At 44.7% G+C, this 25,533-nt stretch overlaps 1 protein-coding gene across 6 annotated transcripts in view; it reads left to right on the top strand.

Moving 5' to 3' along the window:
• The window catches only part of SLC4A5 (solute carrier family 4 member 5), a 113,847-nt gene that overhangs the window by 48,899 nt on the left and 39,415 nt on the right, over positions 1-25,533 (top strand). For all 6 annotated transcript variants that reach the window (XM_058683652.1, XM_058683651.1, XM_058683655.1 and 3 more), the window contains 4 exons: positions 2,604-2,733; positions 21,349-21,509; positions 22,242-22,397; positions 23,679-23,774. In XM_058683652.1, the coding sequence (XP_058539635.1) occupies positions 2,604-2,733; positions 21,349-21,509; positions 22,242-22,397; positions 23,679-23,774 (543 nt within the window). The remainder of the gene's footprint in view (positions 1-2,603; positions 2,734-21,348; positions 21,510-22,241; positions 22,398-23,678; positions 23,775-25,533) is intronic.

The following is a 25,533-nucleotide window of genomic DNA, read 5'->3' on the forward strand; positions in this document are numbered from 1 at the left end:
GGGAAGGCAGGCAGGGTCATGGAAGAGTGTTACAGGGTAGGAAGAACTATTTATAGGCTAGGAGAAAAAGAGTGGAGAGATGAAGACCAAGGTAAGCAAAGGCTTGTTGATAAAATGATCCAGCAGAAGAGAATGAGTGGAGCCAGAGATTAAGTTGGAGGAAGGACTCCTTTGTTCAAAAATGGACTACAAAGTGGTAAGGGTACAGAACTAGAAGGGAGAAGGTGATGAATCTCACATCTAGAGGCCTTTATTTCCTTGGTGAAGTGGGTAGGTGATGGATCAAGAGGCTTGAAGAGAGAAGCAAAGGTTAGGAATGGCATCAAGGGACATGGGACATGGTGCTAACAAGGATGAGTGGGAGGTGGCTGCACTTCTGAGACCTGCTGAGAGTGGAAATACTTCATTTTCTTTTTTTTGTTTTTAAAATTCTGTAATGTTTATTTATTTTTGAGAGAGAGAGAGAGAGAGAGAGAGAGAGAATGAATGAATGAATGAATGAATATATCCAAAGCAGGCTCCAGTCTCCAAGCTGTCAGCACAGAGCCTGATGCGGAGCCTGAACCTACGAACCATGAGATCATGACCTGAGCCGAGGTTGGATGCTCAACCAACCATGCCACCCAGGCACCCCGAAAATCTTTCATTTTCACCATTGGGTGGGGCTCATGAGCCTGGGTGCTGGGGTTGGTAGTAAAGGGGATCAGCACCTGTTACATTCTAGGCCCCATGTCATGTGTCTTATTCTCCTTATCTGAATCTCCTTGTTCCTCCCAACAACCCTGCTCACTCAAACTGAATTCACTCATGAGCAAGTGGCAACTCTGAGATTCATACCCATGTCTAGCTGGGTTGCAAGCTCACTGTGTACCTTGTCTCCACTATACCACAGTACCACACTGCCTCTCCCTGTCCCCCCATGACACTCCTGCACAGAGGAAGACTGGGCCAATGAATTCTTGTTTGGGTACTGGCTGCCTGGTTTTACTGGGAAGTCAAGGAGTAAGAGTGAGGAGTATGATGAAAACGTAGTTGAAATTATTGACCATGGGGAAACCATGGAGAAATTAAGTGAGGGCCTGTAAGGATGATAATTTGAAGGGACAGAGGGGCTTGGAGGAAGGGGAAGACTTGATGAATCCCAAGGGACAATTAATGAGAGACTGAACCAGGGCAGGGGCAAAGGGATTGGTGAGGGGGGACATATTTTCAAAAACTTTCCATATGAGGGTAGAGGTAAGAGAAAGTGGTAAGGTGTAGGTGACTCCAGAGTGTCTAGCCCATACAGTTGGTGGACAGTTATGCCTTTCTACATGCAAGGCATTCTACATCATGTCATGCTTCTCTCTTGCTCACCATGGTCTAGACACAATGGCCAGCCCATTCTCACGCCAGAGTCTTTGAAACACTTAGAGCATTCTTTTTCCAGAGATGCAAAAGTAATTCATTCTCCTCTTCCAAGTCACAACTCAAACACATGCTCTTCAGAGCAGTCTTTCTTAATCAATCTATCTAATGTAGTTCTCTTGTTGTTGTTGTTGTTTTTCCAGGACATTTATCACTACCTGAAATGATTATTTATGCATTTGTTTACTTGTTTATTGTTTCTGCCACTAGAGCAGACATTCAAGAGAACAAGGATGTATGGGCCTTCTTTACAGCTTTGTTTTCCGACACCTGGAACAATGCCTGGCACATAGTAGACTTTCATGAAATATTGAGAGAAAGGAAAGAAGGAAGGGAGGCAGGAAAAGGAACATGTTTGGGGCAGAGTACATCTTCAGTGTTAGAATGTTGACTTTTGAGGTGCCTGAGAGACACCTAGGAGGTGACATCCAGTGGGCAGTTGGAAGGCAGACCAGGAGTGCAGGAATAGGTTGTCACTTTGCCCATGAAGAAGGTGGGCTCATGTGGCACGCTGGTACAAGCACGTCCTTTTGCAGAGCTGACTGCCCCTTCATGGCCAATACTGGGAGTTGACTGGGCCCCAATGAGAAAAGGAGTTCTTCTGGGTTTGTTATGCTGAAGTTGGGTCAGAGTTTTTCTCACTTTTCTGTTTCCTGTCCTTGCTACTTCCCAGCTTTGGCCATTTTCTATCCTTCTTTGTTGTCAGCTACAAGACCCTGGAATCTGAATGCAGATTAAATCCTTCATCCCTTTTATCTCAAAGAATATCTCACCCACATCCAACTGCAGAGGCATGAGTCTAGCTTTGCCCAGAAACTGGACTTAGTTTTACTAAATTCAGAAATACTTTTCTCTTGAACCCGGCTCCTGCTCCATCTCTTTTTTTTTTTTTTTTAATTTTTTTTTTAACGTTTATTTATTTTTGAGACAGAGAGAGACAGAGCATGAACAGGGGAGGAGCAGAGAGAGAGAGATGGAGACACAGAATCTGAAACAGGCTCCAGACTCTGAGCTGTCAGCACAGAGCCTGACGCGGGGCTCAAACTCACGGACTATGAGATCATGACCTGAGCCGAAGTCAGACGCTTAACCGACCAAGCCACCCAGGAGTCCTGCTCCCGCTCCATTTCAATTGGCCCTGCAGCCTTCTGCCTCCCCCAGGCCATTCAGCAGACCCTGCTGCCCTCTTTTTGCAGGGTCTCCAGCTGCTGAGCAGCTCCAGGACATCCTGGGGGAGGAAGATGAGGCTCCCAACCCTACCCTCTTCACAGAGATGGACACTCTGCAGCATGACGGAGACCAGATGGAGTGGAAGGAGTCAGCCAGGTAAGGTGGAGTCCAAGGGAAGGGAGAAGGGAGCTTCCCACTACAGTCTGCTTGGGGCCCAGGCTGAGCTGACCCTCCTGGTGGGAAGGACAATTGACTAGTGACATCTTGCACTTTAAGTTCTGCTGGGGCACTTCCTGGTCCCTAAAGACCTCCCCTTCTGCCTTCCCTAGTGTCCAGGACTGGGCTGGACACTAAGGAGCAAACAGATACTTATCACTTTGTCTTTATTCTCAAAGAGGTTAAAATCCAAGTGGAAAAGTAGAACAGACATCCATGAGACCATGAGAGAATAATACAAGGATATATATCCTTTCTTGTCAAATGGTTCAAACTAAATGCTGTAGGAGAAGGGAAAGCACCAAGGGGGTAGGGTAGGCAGGGAAGGCTTCCTGGAGGAAGGAAAATATATACCATGAAAAATCCAGGTGGGATGGCCAGTGGGCCTCTGAAGAAAAGAGACTCTGCAGAGTTTGGGGTGGGACAGGCAGAGTGGAGCTCTGGAGGCACATATGGGGGGGGGGGGGGAGAAAAACTGTGCATATAGAGCAGTAGAAGGAAGAGAAGAGTCAGACCACGTGGTGAAGTCATGCAGCCAAAAGAGGATTGGAGTAAGGAATAGTGCTGGCCATACACAGTGCTTGGGACAGAGTGGGCTTCTAAATGCACTGCACTGGTCAGCAACACCAAATGATGCCACAAGTCCAAGGAAAAGGAAGGAGGCAGCAAAAAGGGCCAATGAGAGAGGAGGGACCCTGGGAAGGAAGCTGAGAAAGTCCAGAAAATGGACCATACCAACGTTTCTCAACCTTTTTCTTTCTTTTTTTTTTTTTTATTAATGTGCCTCTCGCCCCTAAGAAATTTTAATTTAAATTAACTTTATTAAATTGGAATTTGATTTAATTTATTCTAATGAGAGGAATTAAATACTAAGGGACATGATTCTGTGAGGTTGGCTTAAACTTTGGAGTGCCACAAACCATGGTAATACCTAAAAAAATTTTTTTTGCTCCCCTGAGACCTCTTTGGAGCTGATATTGCCCTGGTTGAGAATGCATGGACTAACTTCCACCTCTGCCTAGGACTAGTTCTGCCTGGGAGCCACCAGGATACCCAGATCCTGGCAGCTGTTCCAGCCATGGCCTGGGATCCTTCCTCACCCACCAGCAGTCACTCACCTGGGAAGTAAATTGCTCTATGGAGCGAGGAAGAGGAGGTTTGGACGTCCTAAACCTCCTCCTTCCAATCTCTCCTGGAACAAAGGCCATTGGGTGGATTAACAAATCCCTGCAGGCCTCAGGGAAGGAATGAATTCCTAGCCTCATGGCTGGCCCCAGTCCCTGTCTGGAAGCCCCTGAACCTCTATTTATCAGCCATTCAGTGAGCTCTTTTATATGCTAAATAATTTATGGGCTCATTTCCCTCAAGCTGCCCAATGACCCTGAGGAGGTGGGAACTATTATTATCCCCATTTTATAGATGAGGATACTGAGGTTTAGAAGGGCAAATAGCTTACAAGGGTCAGAGTATGCAGGTAGCTGAGTCTGGGTTATAGCCCAGGCCTGTCTGACCCTAACTTGAGGGCTTATGTACTTTGTCATGCTTTCCCCATTTTCTCTGCTACCTCCTTCCATTTCCTCCGACTTCCAGGGACTCTGTTTGTATTTCCATGGGAAGACATAAGTCTGGAGGCAATTCCACTGGGATGGGAAATAAATGGAGATAGCCACAGAGACCAGAGCATCTATTCAGGGCTGAGAAGAAAGGATAGGACATTTCAAATGACCAGAGCTCAGTCTGGGCTACTGTGGCTTAATGCCTCTGAGGAGCTAGTGCTTCCCATCCCTTTCTTGTCCAAGGTGGGCAAGTAAAGAGATGGAACATTGCGAAGGGTCTTCTCAGAGACCCAGCAAGGACCGAGTGCCTTCTTTCCACTGGGCAAGGTCTGCATCCAGGATCACTGGCAACAATTACCAGGACAGACCTTCCATGAGGGCCTATCACACACACCCACAGAGCCCTTGCTAAGAAATCCTCAGGGCCCTCAGAGACCCAATTGTCTGCCACTATAGACAATAATAGTGCTTCTAGTTTCTCTGAGAATGAATCCATAGAGCCTTCTACACTATGGACTCTGTAATGAAACTGATAAACTGTAGGTGATGTTTCTAGAAGGAGGCTCCTCCTGAAATATAAAGGGATCTGATCTGATAGTTACCATCTCTAAGCTGGTGGGTTTCCCCATAAGCTAGGCTTTGAGGATAGCATTTGAGGAGATCCTGGAAGGGTCCTGAATGGACCTCAAACCAATAATGAGAGGACAGTAATGACTAAAAGAAGTCCAAATGGCTTAACCCAATTCCAGATGTGAAAGAGAAGTAGCTTGGGGGCCAGTGTGGGGCAGGAAACAGTGGGGAAAAGAGGAGCCCAAACCTCCCTACCTCCCCTTTCTCTACCTTGCCTCCTTTAATCTTTTCTCCAGCTAACCCCATCAGGTTTCCAGCTCACTGTTGGAGGTATGACCAGCAAGCTTGTAAAAAGATCAGGGGAAAGGCTTGACCATTGGCCAACAAGTCCACCTTGGCCTGGACAGTTGTGCCGGAGACTCCTCCAGGCAAACTGCAACAGTAGAGGTGCTTAGGGCCAGGCCACACCCCCACAAAAGAATGGGAAGCATTTCCCTCAGCTGACAGGCTGTGAGATCTACTCCGGGAAGCCAGAGGTCTTAGAAGTTTCCAGAATCCAAGAATCTGCAAATCCCAGTGGGTTCTGGGGCTCCTTGGGGTAACAGGAGAAAATGATGGTGTTTCAGGGGTTGACAACCCCTCACACAGACACTCAGGCCCTGGGAGGGTTGCAGACCTATACCCACATCAAAGAGAATGGAGGAGGGGACCCTTTAATAAAAGTACTTAATTTGCTGCAGGAGTGTTTGCTTTATTGAGTTAGGAGATTAACAGAGTAAAAATCTCAAATCCGCAAGGAATTTTCCCTGGTGGTGCTTTGTCAGGGGTTATTAGTTTGGGGGATGTTTTGAGCCCTTGGAGAAGGAGTCACCCCTGGATGGATTTAAATGGCTTTTTGAGCTCCACTGAAGCTTTGCTCCTGTGCACATGATGGGGACTGTGTGTGCAGGCGTCATTTCTAATGTGATCAATGCTGGTAGGTCAGGCTGTTAATAAGATAGATTTTTACTAACTCAGTCTCTTCAGCATTCCCAGGAGGAAAATGCAGCTGGCTGTTTGCTGATACTGACCTTGCCTGAAGGGAGGGCTGGGTCAGGTGGGTGGGGGCACACTCCGCCCCCCCCCTCACTTCTAGCAAACAATTTACCCAGAATTCCATCCTCTCTCCAGAATCTGCCTGGCTGCAAGGACAGAAAGAGAAGGAGAATGACCTGGGCTGGAACCCACCCAAGTGTGGAGAGTCCTTTGAGGTTACTCAGAAATAGCTGGAGCTTAGACCCTTCCAAGAGTTCTGAAAGCAAATTCCAAATCCAAGCTGCCTCTGATCTCAACTCAGAGAAAACCAAAAGAGTGAACTTTCCAGAGGTTCTTATGAGACACATATGCATTGAGAACATTCCTGCGATGACCAGGAATGGGCAGAAAGAAGGGCAGGAAAAGTGGGTCAGCTTAGTTGGGTAGAACCATATCAGTTTATTTATTTATTTATTTTTAATTTTTTTTTTCAACGATTTTTTATTTATTTTTGGGACAGAGAGAGACATAGCATGAACGGGGGAGGGGCAGAGAGAGAGGGAGACACAGAATCGGAAACAGGCTCCAGGCTCTGAGCCATCAGCCCAGAGCCTGACGCGGGGCTCGAGCTCACGGACCGCAAGATCGTGACCTGGCTGAAGTCGGACGCTTAACAGACTGCGCCACCCAGGCGCCCCCATATCAGTTTATTTTCAAAAGCATCCTACATGTGGAGATGTTTGCACACTCCTGTGTGATGGAGGGGAAAGCCTGAACTTTGCCTCAACTTTGAAACTGCTCCCACTTAAGATCTTGAAGAATGCCCTCCTAGTATCATTTCCCTGATTATCTGGAGTAGAATCCACCCCAGACCTCTGGTCTCACCACTTACCTGGGATCATGCTTGTGGGGCCAGAGCTGCCTACTTGTATGGAGTAAAGCAGAGTAGGAAGCTGAGAGCTCTTAGCACAGAAGTCAGGTAACCTCCTTCATTCATTTAACTAATATTTACAAAGTGGTTACTGTCTGTAAACCTGAGCCAGGTGCTGGAGATACAAAAATGAACATGACAGATGCCATCCCTGCTCACTTGGGCTTTCAGTCCAATGGGGCACAAAAGGCATATTATCCAAACAGGCATTTGATGAGGGGGGTTCTGTGAAAGCACAGTGTAGGGACACCTAGCCCAGACAGCAGGGGCTAAGAAGACATCCAGGAGGAAAAGGTGTTCACACTGAGACCTGAAAGTTGGGTCAAAGTTAACCAGGAGAGGGTATGGAAAGGGGAAGAGGAGAGGCCTCTGGAACACAGAGGAAGGGGCAGAAATTCCCTGTGGCTCTGCTAGAGTGAGGGCTAATCGTGGAGGGCCTATGCAGGCCATGTTGTGGAGCTTGAATTTGATGCCGAGAGCTTTGGAGGGCCACTGAGGGGGAGAGGAGCAGGATTGTCTGTTTGAGAGAGTCCCCTCTGGCTTCAGTGTGGAGAATGTATAAGAGGAGGCAAGACTGGGCCTGTTAGGAGGCTGGACTAGGTGAGCGATGAGACCCTGGACCAAGACGTTGGTAGTAGGAACAGAGAAAGGGGGTGGATTTGAGACATATTTTTTTAGCATATAATTTATATATATATATATTCCTTTTAGATATATTTTTTTAGAACAGTTTTAGATTCACAACAAAATTGAGAAGGTACAGAGTTCCCATATGCCCCCTGCCCCTGAACATGCATAGCCTCCCTTGTGACTGACGGACATCCTCCATGACAGCGGTACATTTGTCACTACTGATGGGCCTACATTGACACATTATCACCCAAAGCCCATAGGTTACGTTAGGGTTAACTCTTGGTGTTGTACCTACTATGGGTTTGGACAACTGTATAAAGACATGTAGCCACCATTATAGTAACATACCCGGTAGTTTCACTGCCCTAAAGATCTGCTCATTCATCTCTCTCTCCTCCCTAATCCCTGGCAACCCCTGATCTTTTTATAGGATTTGAGACCTATCTTAAAGGGTAGAATTTTGAGAGGACTTAATGACAGATGGCATATTGGGAAGCAGGTTAGTCAGGGAGATGCCCAGGTTTCCAGGTTGAGCAGGTGGGGGACTTGTGGTAACAATTTAGGAAACACGGGAGGGGGGGGGGGGTAGCACGTTTTTCTAGTGTTGAGTGATTTATTTTGGTGGAGGTTGTTGATGAGTTCCCTCTGGACATGTTCTGTTTGGGGAAACTCCAAGTGGAGACATCCATCAGGTCATTATATAGATATGGAGGTCTGTAGCTCAGTAGGGAAGCATGAATTTGTGAGTGATGAGCATCTGGATAGGAATTAAATCCATAGACAAGGAGACTTTCCAGGGCAGAACCCCCAGGTCACTTACATTTAAGGGATGGGCAGAGGAAATGGAATCCACAATGGTCACTGAGGAGCAGCCAGAGAGGTTGGAGAGGAGCACGAGGAGTGCTATGTACTAGAAACCAGGGGCAGGGAGACATTCAGGATGGAAGGAGTGGCCAAAAGTGGGGAAAGAACTGAAGAGTATCCAGAGAATGGAGAGATGAGAGCAGTCTCCGGTGGGATGGGGCAGCAGGTGGAGAAGAGAGTCAGAAGGACGAGGGTGGGTACGGTTGAACAGTTCTCGCAAGATGCTTGTCTGTGAAAGGCAGCAGTTAGGTCTCTCAAGGGAGGCTTTTGTTCTTTGTGAGCAGGAGAGATCTGAGTATGCTGACTGCTGACAGAAAGGAGCCAGGTGAAGGAGAGTGGTTTAAAGATGCAAGAGTCAGAAGAGAGCTGTTGGGTGGAGGGTGCGGGGTCCTGGGCCTGCAGCTAGAAAGGCTGCTAGCCATGTGACAGGTCCCAAGGAGCAGAGGGCAGGGCGGCTTCAGTGAGGCTTGGGGGTTCCTAGCAGAAGTGTAGGGGGCTGGTAATTGCCAGACCCATCTCTCGTTGGAGGAGACAGGGGAGCAGAAGAGCTCCTGCAGGAGCTGCGGGTTGCCAGGTGGTTCAGAGGCAGGTAAGCAGTGCCAGGAGCCTCCTGTTTTATTGCAGTGGAGCCATGCATGGAGATATGTGGTCAGATGAAAGTTTTTAAGGTTGTTTGACTTTGACTAGATGCTTATTTCCTGGTCTGAATAGTCACACCATTATTATCAAGCCATTTTCACATCTAATATCTAACATGGTCCTTCCCTGTCCCTCCACTAGTCAAACACTGATACCTGACACTTATGCCGGGCAAGTGGGAAATAGTGATTGTATATGAATAAGAACTTGGATCAAGGCCCAGGTAGAAGTGGGCAAAGTTCCCCCAGGCCTCAGAGGCCCTGGTTGCAACTAGTGCTCTCACCTGTGAGCTGTGTAAACACAGAATAGGGGCTATGCCAGGGTGTCTGTGCCCCAGGGATTTAGTGATCACTTACAGTTAGCACACAGCTCAGTGTGGGGCTGCATGAGGCCTAACACACCAGAAGGGGCCACCTTCATAGGGCCTCCCATTGGGTGGGAGAAGCACCAGTCTGCACCTGTGTGGACAGCCAGGCAGTGACACAAGGCCACCACCTGGTGGACTCAGGATGCTAAGATAGGATTAGCTGACCAGTGAGTGGGATAGGAAGGCTAGCTATGTGAGGAGAGAGGGCAGGAATCTTCGCAGATGTGGCTTGACTGGCTGGCAGTTCCTCAGAACCCCTAGAAGCTAGTTGGCAGGAAGGGTCACCTCCCCACAACTGAGGACATCCTCGGGTGGCTCCCACAAATGCAGTTGTCAAGAAGGGAGAAACCCCACCATCAGACCACTTTGCTTGCCAAGATGCCAGTTGATTCATCCACATATATATTTGTATGTAAATATGTATTCATCTAAGTCCAAGTATATAATATTTTACTTTTAAATATCTAAATATCTATAGCTTTTTTTTTTTTTTAATTTTTTTTTTCAACGTTTTTTATTTATTTTTGGGACAGAGAGAGACATAGCATGAATGGGGGAGGGGCAGAGAGAGAGGGAGACACAGAATCGGAAACAGGCTCCAGGCTCTGAGCCATCAGCCCAGAGCCTGACGCGGGGCTCGAACTCACGGACCGCGAGATCGTGACCTGCCTGAAGTCGGACGCCCAACCGACTGCGCCACCCAGGCGCCCCTCTATAGCTTTTTATTATGGAAAATTTCAAACACAAAAAGTAGAGAGAACAATATAATGAGCTCCCATGTATCTATTACCCAGCTCTGTCACAGATTAATATCAATTTTTCTCCATCACTTTTTTTTTTTTTGCTTTTAGGAATTCCATTTTGTTGTTTGTTTTCACCACAGTGTTTTAAAGAAAATCCCAAGGGTACCTGGGTGGCTCAGTTGGTTGAACATCTGATTCTTGATTTCGACTCTGGTCATGGGTTGTGGGACTGAGCCCCACATCAGGCTCTGTGCTGAGCATGGAGTCTGCTTGGGATTTTCTCTCTCTCTAATAAAAAAAAAGAAAATCCCAGACATTAGAAACATCTTAGTACACATCTTTATGAAATTAGACTTCTTTATAAACACAACCACAATGCCATTATATCTCCTTACAAAGTTGAGAACAATTCCTTAATATGATATTTCATCTACATTCAAATTTCCCTAATTGTCTCAAAACCTCCCTTTACTGTTGGTTTGTACAACTTCAAATCAAAACAAGGTTCACACATTGATTTTAGTGGTTATGTCTCCTGTCTTATTAGGATAAGAACTGTCAGACTCCGAGATGCTGAAGGAATAAACCTTCCTGAAAATGCTTTGTCAGTCAGGAGCTCTTTGTGCTAAAGTCAAGAGCTTTCCCATCTGATATGTCTAGCTTTACAACCATAGTCTAAGCTCAAGTGAGCTGTCAGGGCCTGTGTAGGATGCCCAAGGGAAAGGTAATGCCCCTGTCACTGTTAGGACATTTGAGGCTGCAAGTAACAGACACCCACCCAAGCTAACCTACACAACAGGAGGAGGCATCAGCAGAACACAGGCTGACCTCATGGTACCCAGGGGTCAGATATCTCAAGGCTTGGTCCCAGGAAACCAAGCTGTCCTTTTTCTCTGCTTCTGGCTCTACCTTTCTCTGGGCAGCTTCTTTATTCTCTGCAGCTGGCTTCTCCCATTTGTCCCTATCCTTGGCCATTCCTTAGCTTCTGTGTTTACATCTACTCAAGGGACCATTTCATAATGCATAGCCATTTCTCAGTCCCAATTCCTAATTCTTCAAAGAGCATTGGATTTGCCCAACTTTGGTTGTCCCATCACTGTGACCCAAATCAGAGTTATGGGGAGGTATGGGGAAGGCTGGCCATGGTTTGGGGAGCATATCCCCGTGTATGGAAGCAGAGCAGACACCCGAAATATGTCTTTTTCACATGTATAGTAGTGAAGATACGTGCTTTATGTACTCTAGTCTTTGGCCACAGTCATGTGTCTAATGCCAACCAGAACTTTAAGAATTCTTCAAGTCACCATGAGAGTATATGTGGTGGAGTATTGCAAACCTGTCCCCCCTCTTAGACAAGCACCTCAGAGATCATATCCTATCTTTGTACGTGGATATCTACTGTCACTACTGCTCTATATCCATTCATAGGGCTGTGGAAAAGTGGAAGCTCTAATCTGTGGGTCTAGGAGAACTTTGGAAAGTTGATCTCATCCACACCTTTCTTCTTTCATTCTAAAAATATGTTAGGGGACGTTGTGTTAGGTCCTGTGGGAGAACTGAAATGAGTCAGGAATGAATCTCTTCTCAAGATGCTTATGATCTATTGCAGGTGTCAACAAAATTCTTATAAGGGACAGATAGTAAGCATTTTAGGCTTTCTGCTCATATATGATCTCTCCTTCCTCTTTTTCTTCTCCTTTTCCTCCTTTATTACTACCCTTTGAAAACTGTAAAAACCATTCTTAGCTAGCTGGTCATACAAAAGCAAACTGTGAGGCACTTTTAACTCATAGGACATGGGTTTTTTGACCCCTGATTTAGTGTAAAAGGCAGGCATGTGCTCATATACATAGATAACTAAACCCAAGGGGAGTGCTGTGATGTAGTGAGAACAGACCTCTAGAGTCAAAAGATTTGCCCGTAAACATTGTCTTTTATAAGCTGCATGACCTTGAGCAGGTTCCTTATCCTCTGAGTCTCCAGTCTCCTAACGTGGACAGTGTGAATAGTAACAGACCTTCCTCAAGGGGCTGATTTGAGGATAAAATGAGATAATACATGTAAAGTACTTGGTATAATGTCGGGTGCATAGAATGTGCTCTGTAAGCTTTAGCCACCGTTGTTATGGTAAGTGCCATGTGACAAATGACACAAGATGGGATGGGAGGTCAGAGGAAGGAGCAGTCTCTTCAAGCTTTGCCTTGGAAGAAGTGACCTTTGAACTAGGGCCTGAATAGCACAGGTGAGAGAGAGAGAGCATCCAGGTAGAGAGGAGGGCCTTTCCTGAGAGGCAGTGAGGAGCAGGTGCCAACAGACTCTGAGGGAGACTGACAAGTCTATAAATGACAGTCCTTTGGGAGTAATTACAAAAACCTCCTGGACACACAAACAAGTGGCCTTCAGAGAGATTTGTCTCCAGAAGCCTTTCCCTGAAGGAGCCAGTAAGGAATTTGCTAATAGCTGTGTCTGATGGCATTCACTTAGCTCTGGGCTCCCCCTTACCCCTGAATGAAGACATGATGTACAGCAGGATGGACCCTTCACCAGATGCATGATCTTGGGCACAGAGTAACCGCCCCCATCCCACTCAACACGGCTCCTGGAATGATGCACCTCTGCCTCATCCCTGCCAGCTGACTACTGGGTACTCTTTCTGAGAAGTGGGTCTCCAGCAGTGCCCAGATCGCACTGGATAACCAAAGGCCCTTAGAGGGGACTCCTATGCTAGCAAAAGGAAAGACTTTCAATCACAGGGAATTAGTCAACCATGAAAGCATGTGGGGTTCATTCCAGAAAAGTCTATGACAGAGGTGCCCACTTGTCTGGTCCCAGACCCAGGCAAATCTCATTTACAGAAATGGAAGGTTCCAGACATTTTATCCTGAGTCTTTAAACATTTGAGTCACTTAGCCTCAATTCTGATTCTATATCTTTCTGATGATAATTTGGCTTTCCCCATGCATCTGCCTGTAAGGAGAGAATGCAAGGGCTGCAAGATGACAGTACCTAACCCCTATAACCATTGTAAATCTCACTGTAAATTTGGGCTAATACATCAATCCTTGTGAACTTGGTTAACATTAGTCAGTATCCTTGGACCTAATCATCTCTGGGACGATATGAAGACAAATTTCCGAACTTGGTCTTGGATGGAAACAACTTTTTATATTATTCAGATACATTTTTTTAAAACAGGCTCCACGCCCAATGTGGGGCTTGAGCTCACGGCCCTGAGATCAAGAGTCAGATGCTCTACTGACTGAACCATCCAGGTACCCCACTCCACATACATACTAATGGTTTCTCACACATCTCCAGGAAAATTTTTTATTGGTCCATAGGAGAATTAACACTGGCCTTTGGTTTCTGCTGGAAAAGTCAAGGTGTTAATATGACTCAAAGTTCAGTTAAATAGCTTTGCTGGATGATAGGGGAGAACTCACATTCACATTACTTTTAAGAAATCAATCCATTAAAGTCACAAAATTTATTACCAACTGGCCTTAGCAGCAAGCAAAAACACTATGTCTTGATACTTTGTAACTAAAACGTGGAAGTCAAGTCTTTGGACAATGGGTGATGGAGTAGGGATGAGAGAGTTACAGAATAAGGTCAGTGAGGGAGGCCATGTAGATGGAGAATTACCACAGTGTGGGCATGTACTTCTCAACTTTTAGGTGAGTAAACATAACTTCATCTAAGCAATGAATTCCTACAAATATAAGTCTTAAACGTTTCGAAGCAACATAACCTTAACATTAAAGTTCACATTCTATAGATTACATTTTTTTTAATCTTTGAATTTAGGATTTTCTGAGAGGAATTTTTGTTAAGTTTATTTATTTTGAGAGAATGTGCACAAGCTGGGGAGGGGCAGAGAGAGAGGGAGAGAGAGGATCCTAAGTAGGCTCTGGGGTGTCAGCTCAGAGCCTGACGCAGGGGAGTTTTTGCAAACAAATTAACCAGGACACAATTTAATGGTGATTATATGCAAAATAAGCACAGAAAGAAAGGACCTTCACCCCAATCAGAATTTCTCCAGATTTTACTTATATTCTCCAGATATATTCTATATTCTCCAGATTTTACTCTTAGCTAACCACACAAAATGGCCTGTTCACTGTCCTCTTAAAGACCTGGGTCTTCCTTTTAAAAAGTCCTAATGTCCGATTCTCAGGCCCTTGAGATTCTGATGTCATTAGTCTGGGGTTCAGCCTCAGATGTTGGAATTTGTAATAAGCTCCCAGATGACACTAATGCAGGGGAGGTGAAGAGCCACAGATGCACTAGCCAGGGCAGGGTCAGTGGGGGTTAGAATTTAAGTCTCCACCTGAGGATGGAACTAGAATTTAGGTCTCCTAGTTTTTAGCCCTTTCCAGGACCTACAAGGAGAACCTCCCTCTTCTTCTCACATCCTGAGTTGAGTATTGGAAAGCCTTGGCTGTACTGGTAGCTTGCCCCATGACACTTTTTATCAGTCTTGGTGTAAACTGAACAGCGACTTCTCTAATTGCATCTGTGATTGAGTTTCTAGTCACAGAAAAGGCCTCAATTCCAGACCCTCTTTGCGTGACAGAGAACTGCTTTCTGTGACATGTGACTCTTTAAGGTTCTGTTCAGCTCCATCCCAGACGGGAGAAGGGCATCTGGTGCCCTGCCCTGGCCTGGACAAAATCCTTAGAGTTCTTTTCCAGCCTGGAGATTTTCTTTCCGCTTGACCTGCTTCTCCAACTCTAATTCCCCACCTTTTGAAGCCAACTGTGGTGTAAAGATCACTTTGCAATGAGTTGTTTGGGATTACACATTAACCATTTTATCAGGCTTCTGAGTGTTTTTAAGCCAGGCTTTAGTCAAAGGCTTTCTAAAATGCCCATTCCTTTATTCATTCTGAAAAGTGGTTAAACATTTTACTATGGAAAATTTAAATGTATACAAAAGTAGTATGTAGTAGAATGAATCCCCATGTACCCATCACCCAGCTTCAGTGGTTACCAGATAATTCATGGCCAATCTTGTGTCTCTACCCCCTCCTTGCTGCCCGCCCCTCCACCCACACTGGATCACACTGACACAAATCCCATACACCATATCATTCTATCTGCAAATATTTCAGTGTGTGTTTCTAAAAGATAAGGCCTCTTTCTTCCTTCCCTTCCCATTTTTTTATTATGATAAAATATGGTACTATCTTAGCTATCTTTTTAGGTGTGCAGTTCAGTGATTTTAAATGCATTCAGCCATCGCCACTATCCATCCTTATGGTTCTTTTAACTTATAAAACTGAAACCCGGTACCCATTGAACAGTAACTCCCCCTATATTCCCCTACTCCAGTCCCTGGAAACCACCATTTTACTTTCTGTCTTCATGATTTTGACCACTCTAGATGCCTCACAGAAGTGGAATCATACCATATTTGTCTTTTCATGCCTGGTTTATTTCACTTTGCATAATATCCTCAAGGTTCATCCATGTTGAGGGATGTGCCAGGATTTCCTTCCTTTTTAAGTCTCAATAATATTCCATTTATGTATATACCACATTTGGCTTATCCATTCATCCATTAGTGGACACTTGGGTTGCTTCCACATTTTAGCTATCATGAATAATGCTGCTGTGACCATGGGTCCTGATCCGCAGACTATCTTCAAAACCCTGTTTTCAATTATTTGGGGTAAAGGCCTCTTTCTTTTTAATACAACCATAATACCACTGTCACATATTTTTTCTAAATGACACTAATTCTTTATTTTCACAGAATTATCTAGGCAGTGTCTATATCTCCCAGATTATCTCATATTTTTAAAATATAATTGGTGCACATACTGCATTTGGGAGATCTGTCTCTGAAGCCATTCTCCTGAAGCCAGGAAACACAATTGACTACAATTAACTGTTTGTTTTAGCCTCTGAGCCCCACAAGTCAGGAACGTTATGTAGGACAGTCTATTGCAGAGTTGCCTGGGTTCCATACAGGTATTCTGATGTAATAGATCAAGATAGATCTAGAAATCAAGATTTTAAAAGCATCTGAGGTATTTTTCTGTACACCTAAATTTAAGAATCATCATCCTAAGACAGTGGTTCTTTTTAGAATTTTTTTTTGTTTATTCATTTTTTAGAGAGAGACAGAGTGTGAGCTGGGGAAGGGCAGAGAGAGAGGGAGACAGAGAATCCAAAGCAGGCTCCAGGCTGTAAGCTGTTAGCACAGAGGCCAACGTGGGCTTGAACTCACAGACTGTGAGATCATGAACTCGTCAAAGTCAGACGCTTAACCAACTGAGCCACCCAGGTGCCCCCTAAGACAATGTTTCTTAAAGTGCGATCCCTAGATCACAGCATCAGCATTATCTGGAAACTTGTTAGAAATGTCCAAATTCTTGGTGTTCCCTCTCTCTCCAAAATTAATAAATAAACTTAAAGAAAGACTGACGATGCCAGGGTTTGAGAGACTTGAGAGAAATGTGAGGTTTCCTGTACGTTGGTGGAAGTGTAAATTGGCAGAAGCTTTCTGGAGAAGAGTTTGGCAATGCATATCATACACTTAAAAATGTACAGACATAGCAGTTCCATTTCTGAGAGTTTATCCTAAGGAAATTATGGAGCTGGGCCAAGGACATTCAATCCAGCCTTGTATATGATAAAGAATAATTAGAAATAACCTAAATGTCCACCAAGTGAGGATTATTCATATCAGTTGTCGTCCATTCACACAGCGAAATACTAAAGAGCCTTTAAAATGATATCAGTATTTATAGACATGAAAGAATTAATGTCCAGTAGATATTCTGCCTTTTCAGTGCTGTCATTAATGCAAAATTGTGTATGTGCCCATGTACACATATGCATTTATACACACAGAGATCTATAATGGGAGTCATCAAAATATCAACCACGGTGTTCTCTGGTTGGGAGATCTTTGAATGCCTCTACTTTCTTTTATTGTTTCTAAAATGACAAAAGCAATATTCTTTATTTCTACATTAATAGTTAACACCAACAGAATGAGCATTATATGTCAGGCACTGCTCTGATTGCTACTGTTAATAATTATTAATAATATTAATTAGTTAATGCTGTTATTCCTGTAGAAAACAAAATAAGGTTCATAGCTAGTAAATGATGAAGCTGGGATTCAAAACCTGGTTGTCTGGCTCTATAGGCTGTGCTGTTGCTACATGAATTAACCCAAACAGAGTGAAAGTCTCTTAACCCCTCTCCCACCAGCAAACCCATTCCTCTCCCCAGAAGTAACCATCTTGTTAACCATTTGACAGGTAGCCTTCCAAAGCTTCTGCCAGGCACTTTTAGACACATGTGGCCAAAACAAATAGATGTGTGTGTTTGTTTGTTTCTTTCTTTCTTTCTTTCTTTCTGAAATGGCATGGTATTCTCTATCTTGTCAGTATGCATAATTCATCCTCACACTTTTGACCTCTGAGGGGTATTCTGTGGCAGGGATGCAGGGAATCAATGTGACGATGGCCCTACTGGAAACTGGCGGTCTCTAGTTCTTCACCTCAATGGACAAAGCTTCAGTTGAGTATTCTTGTAGACATACTACTGTGATATTTCTGCATTAATTTCCTAGAAATGGAACCATTACAGCAAAAGACATGCACACTAAATGTTGAAAGCAGCTGCCCAGTCCCCACACCAAGACCATGCTGCTACACAGCATATACACACATTGTGTTTACATACACATGCACTGTGCATGCACATCTACTAAGTTAGTGCCCTGCTTGTATCCCCTTGTGTTTTCACCAACACAGGAAGTTGTCAGCCCTTTTCATTTTTGCCAATAGGAGAAATAAAGAATGTCATTTAATCTCCAATAATGTAAATGTCCTCAATTACCAGTAAAGTTGAAAATCTTCTTGGCCCTCTTCATTTCTTTCCAGAAATGTTTGCTCGCCATTTGGGTAATTTGACTTTTTCTTATTGATGTGAAGGAGTTTTGTTATAGTACAGATACCAGTTTTTTTGATGCCCTGTGTGTTGTAACAGTTTTCCCACTGTGTTGCATTTCTTTGAACTGTGTCTTATTTTGTAATACGGATGTTTTAGTTTAGTTTATTTTTATGTAACAAAATCTGTCATTTTTTCCCCTTTGTGGCTTCACATCTTGTCTAGGAATTCTTTCTGTACAACTAAGAATATTAGAAGACTCTTTCATATTCTCTTCTAGTATTTTCGTATTGTTTATACATTTTTTTTTTTAATTTTTTTTTTCAACGTTTTTTATTTATTTTTGGGACAGAGAGAGACAGAGCATGAACGGGGGAGGGGCAGAGAGAGAGGGAGACACAGAATCGGAAACAGGCTCCAGGCTCCGAGCCATCAGCCCAGAGCCTGACGCGGGGCTCGAACTCACGGACCGCGAGATCGTGACCTGGCTGAAGTCGGACGCTTAACCGACTGCGCCACCCAGGCGCCCCTTGTTTATACATTTTTAATTATTTATTTGAATTGTGAAATATATAAAACATGAATTTTACCATTTTCACCATTGTTAAGTGTAAGGTTCAGTGGCCTCAGGTATATTCACACTGCTCTGCAGCCATCACCACCATCATCTCCAGAACTTTTTTCATCTTGCAAAACAGAACCTCTCTACTGTCTCACATTCCCACTCCCCACTCTCCTCAGCCCCTGGTAGCTGCCACTCTGCTTTCTGTCTCTGTGAATTTAACTACCCTGGGTCTCCATGCAAGTGGAAATCATATAATGTTTATCTTTAGGCCTCGCTTATGTCACCTAGCATAAAATTTTCAAGGTTCATCCATGTTGTAGCATGTGTTAGAGTTTCCTTTCTTTTTAAGAGTCAATAATATTCCATCATAGATTTAATTTTATGTTTAGATTTTAACCTACGTAGAATTTAATACTGTGTTTGGTGAGAAGTAGGTTGAGAGGTTATGGGTTTTTTTATTTTTAGGTTGGTCATCTTTTAAACAACTCCTATAAAAACCCACATTCCCATAGGGGGCCCAGGTCTGTTTCTGGACTGTTGTTCATTGATCCTTTTGTCTATATCTAGACTGGAAATAAACTATTTTAAGTACTCCAGCTTTTCGGCAAGTTTATCTGCTAAAAGCATGTCCATCCGTTCTTCTTCCTATTTAGCCTTTCTTCAACCACTTTTAGACAAACTTCAGAATTAGTCAGGGCCCCAAAATACTCTTTTAGGATTTTGACTGGAATATCTTGAAGCTACCCAGTAAGTTGGGGTTGACATCTTGCAAAATGGAGCCTGCTAACCTTGCTCTCCTGGCAGCTTTCCAGGCTGTGTGGTGCTGCCCTCTGCAGGGGAGATATGGGTCACTGCAGCCATGGCTGCCTCTGTCCAAGGCCATCTCACTCCACTCCTCAACTCAGCCTCTGATGCCAAGTCTTCCAGAAAGAACAAATTCCTACACATCCTTGGTTTAATTTCTTTCCTTCCCCAAATGACATTTGTATTTTAACATGAACTTTCAGAACCAAAACCCAGAGTGGACGTGTAGAATCTTCATGCCCCGCAGTAGAAGCCATGGGGAAATACTTTTTTTGTCAGCAATGCTTTCTCTGCTCCCAGCGAACCACACCACATAAGGCAGACACTGAACACATGTGTGACCAGCCCTGAGTAACCAGGTTCCAGTTGCTACTTTAAAAAAATTTTTATTTAGTTAACACACAGTGCAATATTGGTTTCAGGAGTAGAATTAAGTGATTCATCACTTACATACAATACCCAATGCTCATTACAAGTGCCCTTCTTAATACCTATCACCCATCCAGCCCATCTCCCATCTACCTCCCTCTATCAACCTTCAGTTTGTTCTCTATCGTTAAGAGTCTCTTGTGGTATGTTTCCCTCTCTCCTCTTCCTCCCCACCCCCCACCTTCCCATATGTTCATCCAAATTTCACATATTGGTGAAATCATGGCATTTGTCTTTCTTTGACTTATTTCGCTTAGCATAATACATCTAGCTCCATCCATGTTGTTGCAAATAGAAAGATTTCATTCTTTGTTACAGCTGAGTAATATTGCATTGTGTGTGTGTGTGTGTGTGTGTGTGTGTGTGTGTGTGTGTGTTTATTGATTCATCAGCCAATGATCATTTGGGCTTTCTCCATTGTTAGTTATTGTTGATAATGCTGCTATAAACATTGGGGGACATGTACCCCTTCAAATCTGTATTTTTGTATCCTTTGGGTAAATACCTAGTAGTGCAATTGCTGGATCATAGGGTAGTTCTATATTCAGTTTTTTTAGGAACCTTCATATTGTTCTCCAGAGTAGCTGCACCAATTTGCATTCCCACCAATAGTGCAAGAGGCTTCCCCTTTCTCCACAACAACACCTGTTATTTTTTGTGTTAATTTTAGCCATTGTGACAGGTATGAGGTGGTATCTTATGGTTTTGATTTGTATTTCCCTGATGATGAGTGATGTTGAGTATCTTTTCATGTGTCTGTTAGCTATCTGTATGTCTTCTTTGGAGAAGAGTCTATTCATATCTTCTGCCCATTTATTCACTGGCTTATTTGCCTTTTGGGTGTTGAGTTTGATAAGTTCTTTATAGGTTTTGGATACTGACTTTTTATCAGATGTGTCATTTGCAAATATCTTCTCCCATCCCATAGGCTGCCTTTTAATTTTGTTGATTGTTTCCTTTGCTGTGCAGATGCTTTTTATCTTGATGAAGTCCTAATAGTTCATGTTTGCTTTTGTTTCCCTTCAGAGATGTGTCTAGTAAGAAGTTGCTCTGGCTAAGCTCAAGGAGGTTGCTGCCTATGTTCTCCTCTAGGATTTTGATGGTTCCCTGTCTCACAATTAGGTCTTTCAGATACTTTTTTTTTTTTTTTTTACAAAACAGCTTTATTATTATATTTTAAGGTCAACTTCCCTCATTTTAAATGTACAATTAAATAATTTTTAGTAAATGTACAGATGTGCAACCATCACCAAATCCAGTTTGGGAACATTTCTGCCACCCCAAAAAGATCCCTCATGCCCATTTATGGTCATTCTCTGGATGTCACTGTGCCCTGAGCATGCCATCATCAGAGGAAGTGGGGATGGAGTGAGGGAATTCCCAAGATCCTCTGCCTGTCAGTCTAGCACCAGTGTCCCAACAACATGCAGCAGATGAGTTGCGGGCCAACATCCCTCGCCCTGAGGGGAACTAACAGGTGCTCCTCCAGAGGGTGCTGGCCACACTGAGCCCCATCCTAACCCCTTTCAGGTGGATAAAGTTTGAAGAAAAGGTAGAGGAAGGAGGCGAGCGCTGGAGCAAGCCCCATGTGTCCACACTGTCGCTGCACAGCCTCTTCGAGCTCCGGACCTGCTTGCAGACGGGGACGGTGCTGCTGGATTTGGACAGTGGCTCCTTACCACAGATCATAGGTGAGGCAGGGACCACTGGGGCCCCTGAAAGCCATGGCCGCCTTATGCCCACTCTGGGTCTGTGTGGCACCCACTTCATCCTGCAGAAACCAGGCTTTGGGTCTGACGCTCCCAAAACAGTCTCAGTCCCATGTAGAGCTCCAATGGGGAAAAGACCATCCTATGAATGCCATCCAGCAATGGAGCAAAAAGGAGATGGGCTTTCTAGTGTTTTCAGAGACACCTATTGCCATGGCAACCTGTTGCTTGTTAGAGTACATGGATCATCACTCATCTTTAGGAAATTAGCTCTTATTTAGTGGAGTGGTGAAGGAGGGGGTGGCTCACCTTATTATCCCTAAAACGTCTTATGAATTTTGTTCAGAAATTTGCCACCAGTATTTTGCCTGAAATACTTTTCTAAAAAGAATTCATGTTAGGACTAAAATCATTGAACACAGTAGTTTTGTGCTTCTCAGGGTATTTCGTTTACTTTTCACAATAGCACTAATAGAGCATAGAATTTTATATACACATACATACACACAGACACACACACATGTACAGACATGCACATACCCAAAGGTTGTGACTTGCCCATGTTTCTGCAGTTTGTGGCAAGCCAGGACTATTTCCACATCTCCTGCTTCCTTTAGTCACTTTTAATCCCACTAATAACAAATGAAACCGAAGACTCCCATACCCCTGGTCATTCTGTCCCACATGGACGAGGCATGTCTGTTCCCCACTTAGATGATGTCATCAAGAAGCAAATTGAGGACGGCCTCCTGCGACCAGAGCTCCGGGAGAGGGTCAGCTATGTCCTCCTGAGGAAACACCGTCACCAAACCAAAAAGCCCATCCATCGCTCTTTGGTTGACATTGGAAAATCCGTCTCTTCCACCACCAGTGAGTTGGGCCATATGCTGGTGGGCATTGGGCATGTGGGGGCCTGTGTCAGGTCCCAGCCTCCAGGTGAGCTTTCCTCGGTGGCTGCAGGGTCTTAGCAACTTGGAGGCTCCCTGGACTTCATGATCCTGGAAAAATTCTGAGGTTCTGGGGATCCCTCAGCCTCCTTCTCCAGCAGGCCTGCAGAGACTCCAGCCATATCCCAAAATTATCCCCACCACCAGAGCAGAACCATTCCTAGGAAGAGAGTTGGTTCTCAGCCTGTGCTGCAAAATGCAATCACGTGGGGCTATGAAACATGTCCCAATGCATAGGCCCCACCCTGGGAGTTGGATTCAGTTGGTCTGAGGTATGGCCTGGAAACAGGAAGTTTAGAAAGCTCCCCAGGAGATTCTCATGTGTGGTCAGGCTTGCAAAATGCTGGTGAAGATGGCATGTTTATGGAAAGAGTTGAAAAGTTTCCCATTGAACCCCCAAGAAGAGCCAAAAGCCTTGGCAGAAAATTAAGCACATCAAGGTGGTAGAAGGTTCTGGGTTCATCTCAAGTGTGCCAGGGCTTGTAAATCTGGCAGCTGTGTTACTCTGATTAGCAGAGCCTGGGTCATTAGGGAGAATGGATTGTTCCACACACATAGCTCAAACCTGCAACCCTCCACTGTTGATATTGCAGAGTCAAGTGTCCAGACAGCAGCCTTGCTGAACATACTAGATAAATGCAGTAATCAGAAAAAAGTCCAGAAGGTTGCTAAATGAAGAACCTTGAGCAATTTCTTTAGATGAATTGTTTTAAAATGGAAAGTGTTTAGCATATACTAGCAGGTACATAGCACTTACCATGTTCCAAGCACTGTTCTGAGTGTCCACATGTGTTAACTCACTTCATCTTCACAATAACCCTGTGGCTAGGTACTGGTCTTGTTATCCTCATCCTCATTTTACAGATGAGGAGCGTGAGGCACCAAGAGGTTAAGTTATTTGCCTAAGGTCACACAGCAAGTAAATGGTGGAGTCAGGGATGAACCCAGGCAGTCTACAACACCTGCTGCCTATTTAACAATTGTGTGTCTCACTCTCAAGAGTACAAATATTTTCTGTAATCTTGTTCAGACTATTAACTTCAAAAACAGAACACAAAACAACCAAAATACACTTTCTTCCTGAAAGGGAAAGAGATGCATCTCACAGCCCAGCTTTGTTTAGGTGGAATGACCATGCTAACTGCAGGGGCTGTGCTGTAGATCAAGGCTGCTGAAGCCAAATCCCTTCTGTTCCTCCTCCCAGATCGCAGCCCAGCCCGGAGCCCAGTGGCTGGTCCAAGCCTACACCACTCCACCGAGGACCTGAGGATGCGGCAAAGTGCCAATTATGGAAGGCTGTGTGAGTGTGTTCTTGGCTGCTGCAAGACAGCTTTGTTCTATGTCGGCTTCCATAGACTTTCAGAGTTGGAGGAGATAAAGGTCAGGACCTGTCTAGAATTTTCAGGACAGGCATCAGGAGAAATCTAACCTTCACCTCAAACCTAAGGCTGTCCTTAGGACCTAACTCACTACCCTATGTTTCTATGTAACTACTCTGAATAATGCAACTCTAAATCAAGTGCTGGCATAATCAATAACAATCCTATGTGCTAGGCATTTTTTATCTTAGTCTCTACCTTTGTCTTCACCAAACTGATCATTAGCCCCATTTTTGGTAAGAAGTCTTCCTTGAAACTGAATTAGATACAAGCTAAGAACTTTCCCCTGGGACAGTCAGAGAACACTGCCATCCCTGGGTGAGAGTCTTGTGCACCACAAAGGTGGGATGCTGGCAATCACAGCCCCCTGAGGAAATGGGTGAGGGGGCTTGTAAAGTACAAAGTCATAGACAGGGCTTTTCAGGCAATTCATGGGGGTGTGTGTGGGGGTAACTGACAGGTAAGCTGTGAAGCAAAGAAAAGAGAGAAGTTGCAAAATGGAAAGAAAAATGAGTGAGAGGAGTATGTTCCTTTAAATACTTTTACTAAAATGCCAAGGTGTGTACAGGTTATGCCACCTGTACCCTGACCCGGTTCAAGGTATGATTTGGACCTCAGGTAGTCTTTTCTGTTTGTTGTTGGTGTCCCCAGAACACACTTAGTCTTCCTGGCATTGGTTATTCCATGTAGGGATGCCAGGAGGCAGCAAATGGCTTTGGGGCAAGCCTTCCTCCCAGTTGTTCATTGTGTCTGAGGTCACCCTTGTGCCCAATACTGCAGTGGAGACCCAGATAAAACATTCTGTGTGCACACCACCCCATGTCCAGGGTGGGCCCTGGAAGGCTCAGAGAGGAGACACGTCTGAATCTTGGAGAATAAATGGGGATTTTCTAGAAGCATGCAGTGGGGTAGGGGCATAGAAGGAGGAGGCTGCTCCAAACAAAGGAAACTAACAGCAGAAGGAAGGCACTGTGAAGTGAGCATTCACTTTACCAGGAGGGCAGGGCCTGAGGGCAAGAGGGTCAAAGCGAAGAGAGTGTACACACACATGCTGCAGAAGGAGCCTGTCTTTATGGTGAAGGTAATGGGGTCCCCTGAGAAATTTTCAGCAGAGGCACACCATGATCAGATTCTTATTTGAGAAAGAATAAACTAGAGGGGGACAAGATCGAAAGTGAGAGATTGTCAGAGCAAGACTGGAGAGGACAGGGCCAAAGTGGGATGCAAGGACCAGGAGAAACAGGAAATGAGGAGGTGAGGCCAGCACCTAGGTGGGGTGGATAGGAGGGAGGGGCATTGAACAGACTAAGATGTGGAGGGGGAGTCATTTGATGGAAGCCAGTGAGTTCCATTACCTGGTATGTGGAGTTTAAGGTCCCAGGTGGGGCTGCACAACAGAGTCTGGGGATCAGGGGAGAGGTATGGAGTGGAGACCCAATCTGGGCATCCTCAGCCCAGTGTAGACATTAAGTGATGGGGGTGGAGGGGGTGGATGTAACTGACCAAAGATGGAGGGGGGTGAAGACTGCAAGGGATGAAGCAAAGCAAGGCCCTGAGCCCAGCAGGAGAGGATCCTGAATGCATGTAAGAGGAAGGGAGCCAAGGGAGGACAGAGTTCTAGAAGTTAGGGCTGCCACAGGCCACAGAAAGCCAAGAAATAACAGATCTGAGAGTGCCCGC

Source organism: Neofelis nebulosa, chromosome 9 (assembly GCF_028018385.1).
Source record: "Neofelis nebulosa isolate mNeoNeb1 chromosome 9, mNeoNeb1.pri, whole genome shotgun sequence".
Classification (NCBI taxonomy): Eukaryota; Metazoa; Chordata; class Mammalia; order Carnivora; family Felidae; genus Neofelis; species Neofelis nebulosa.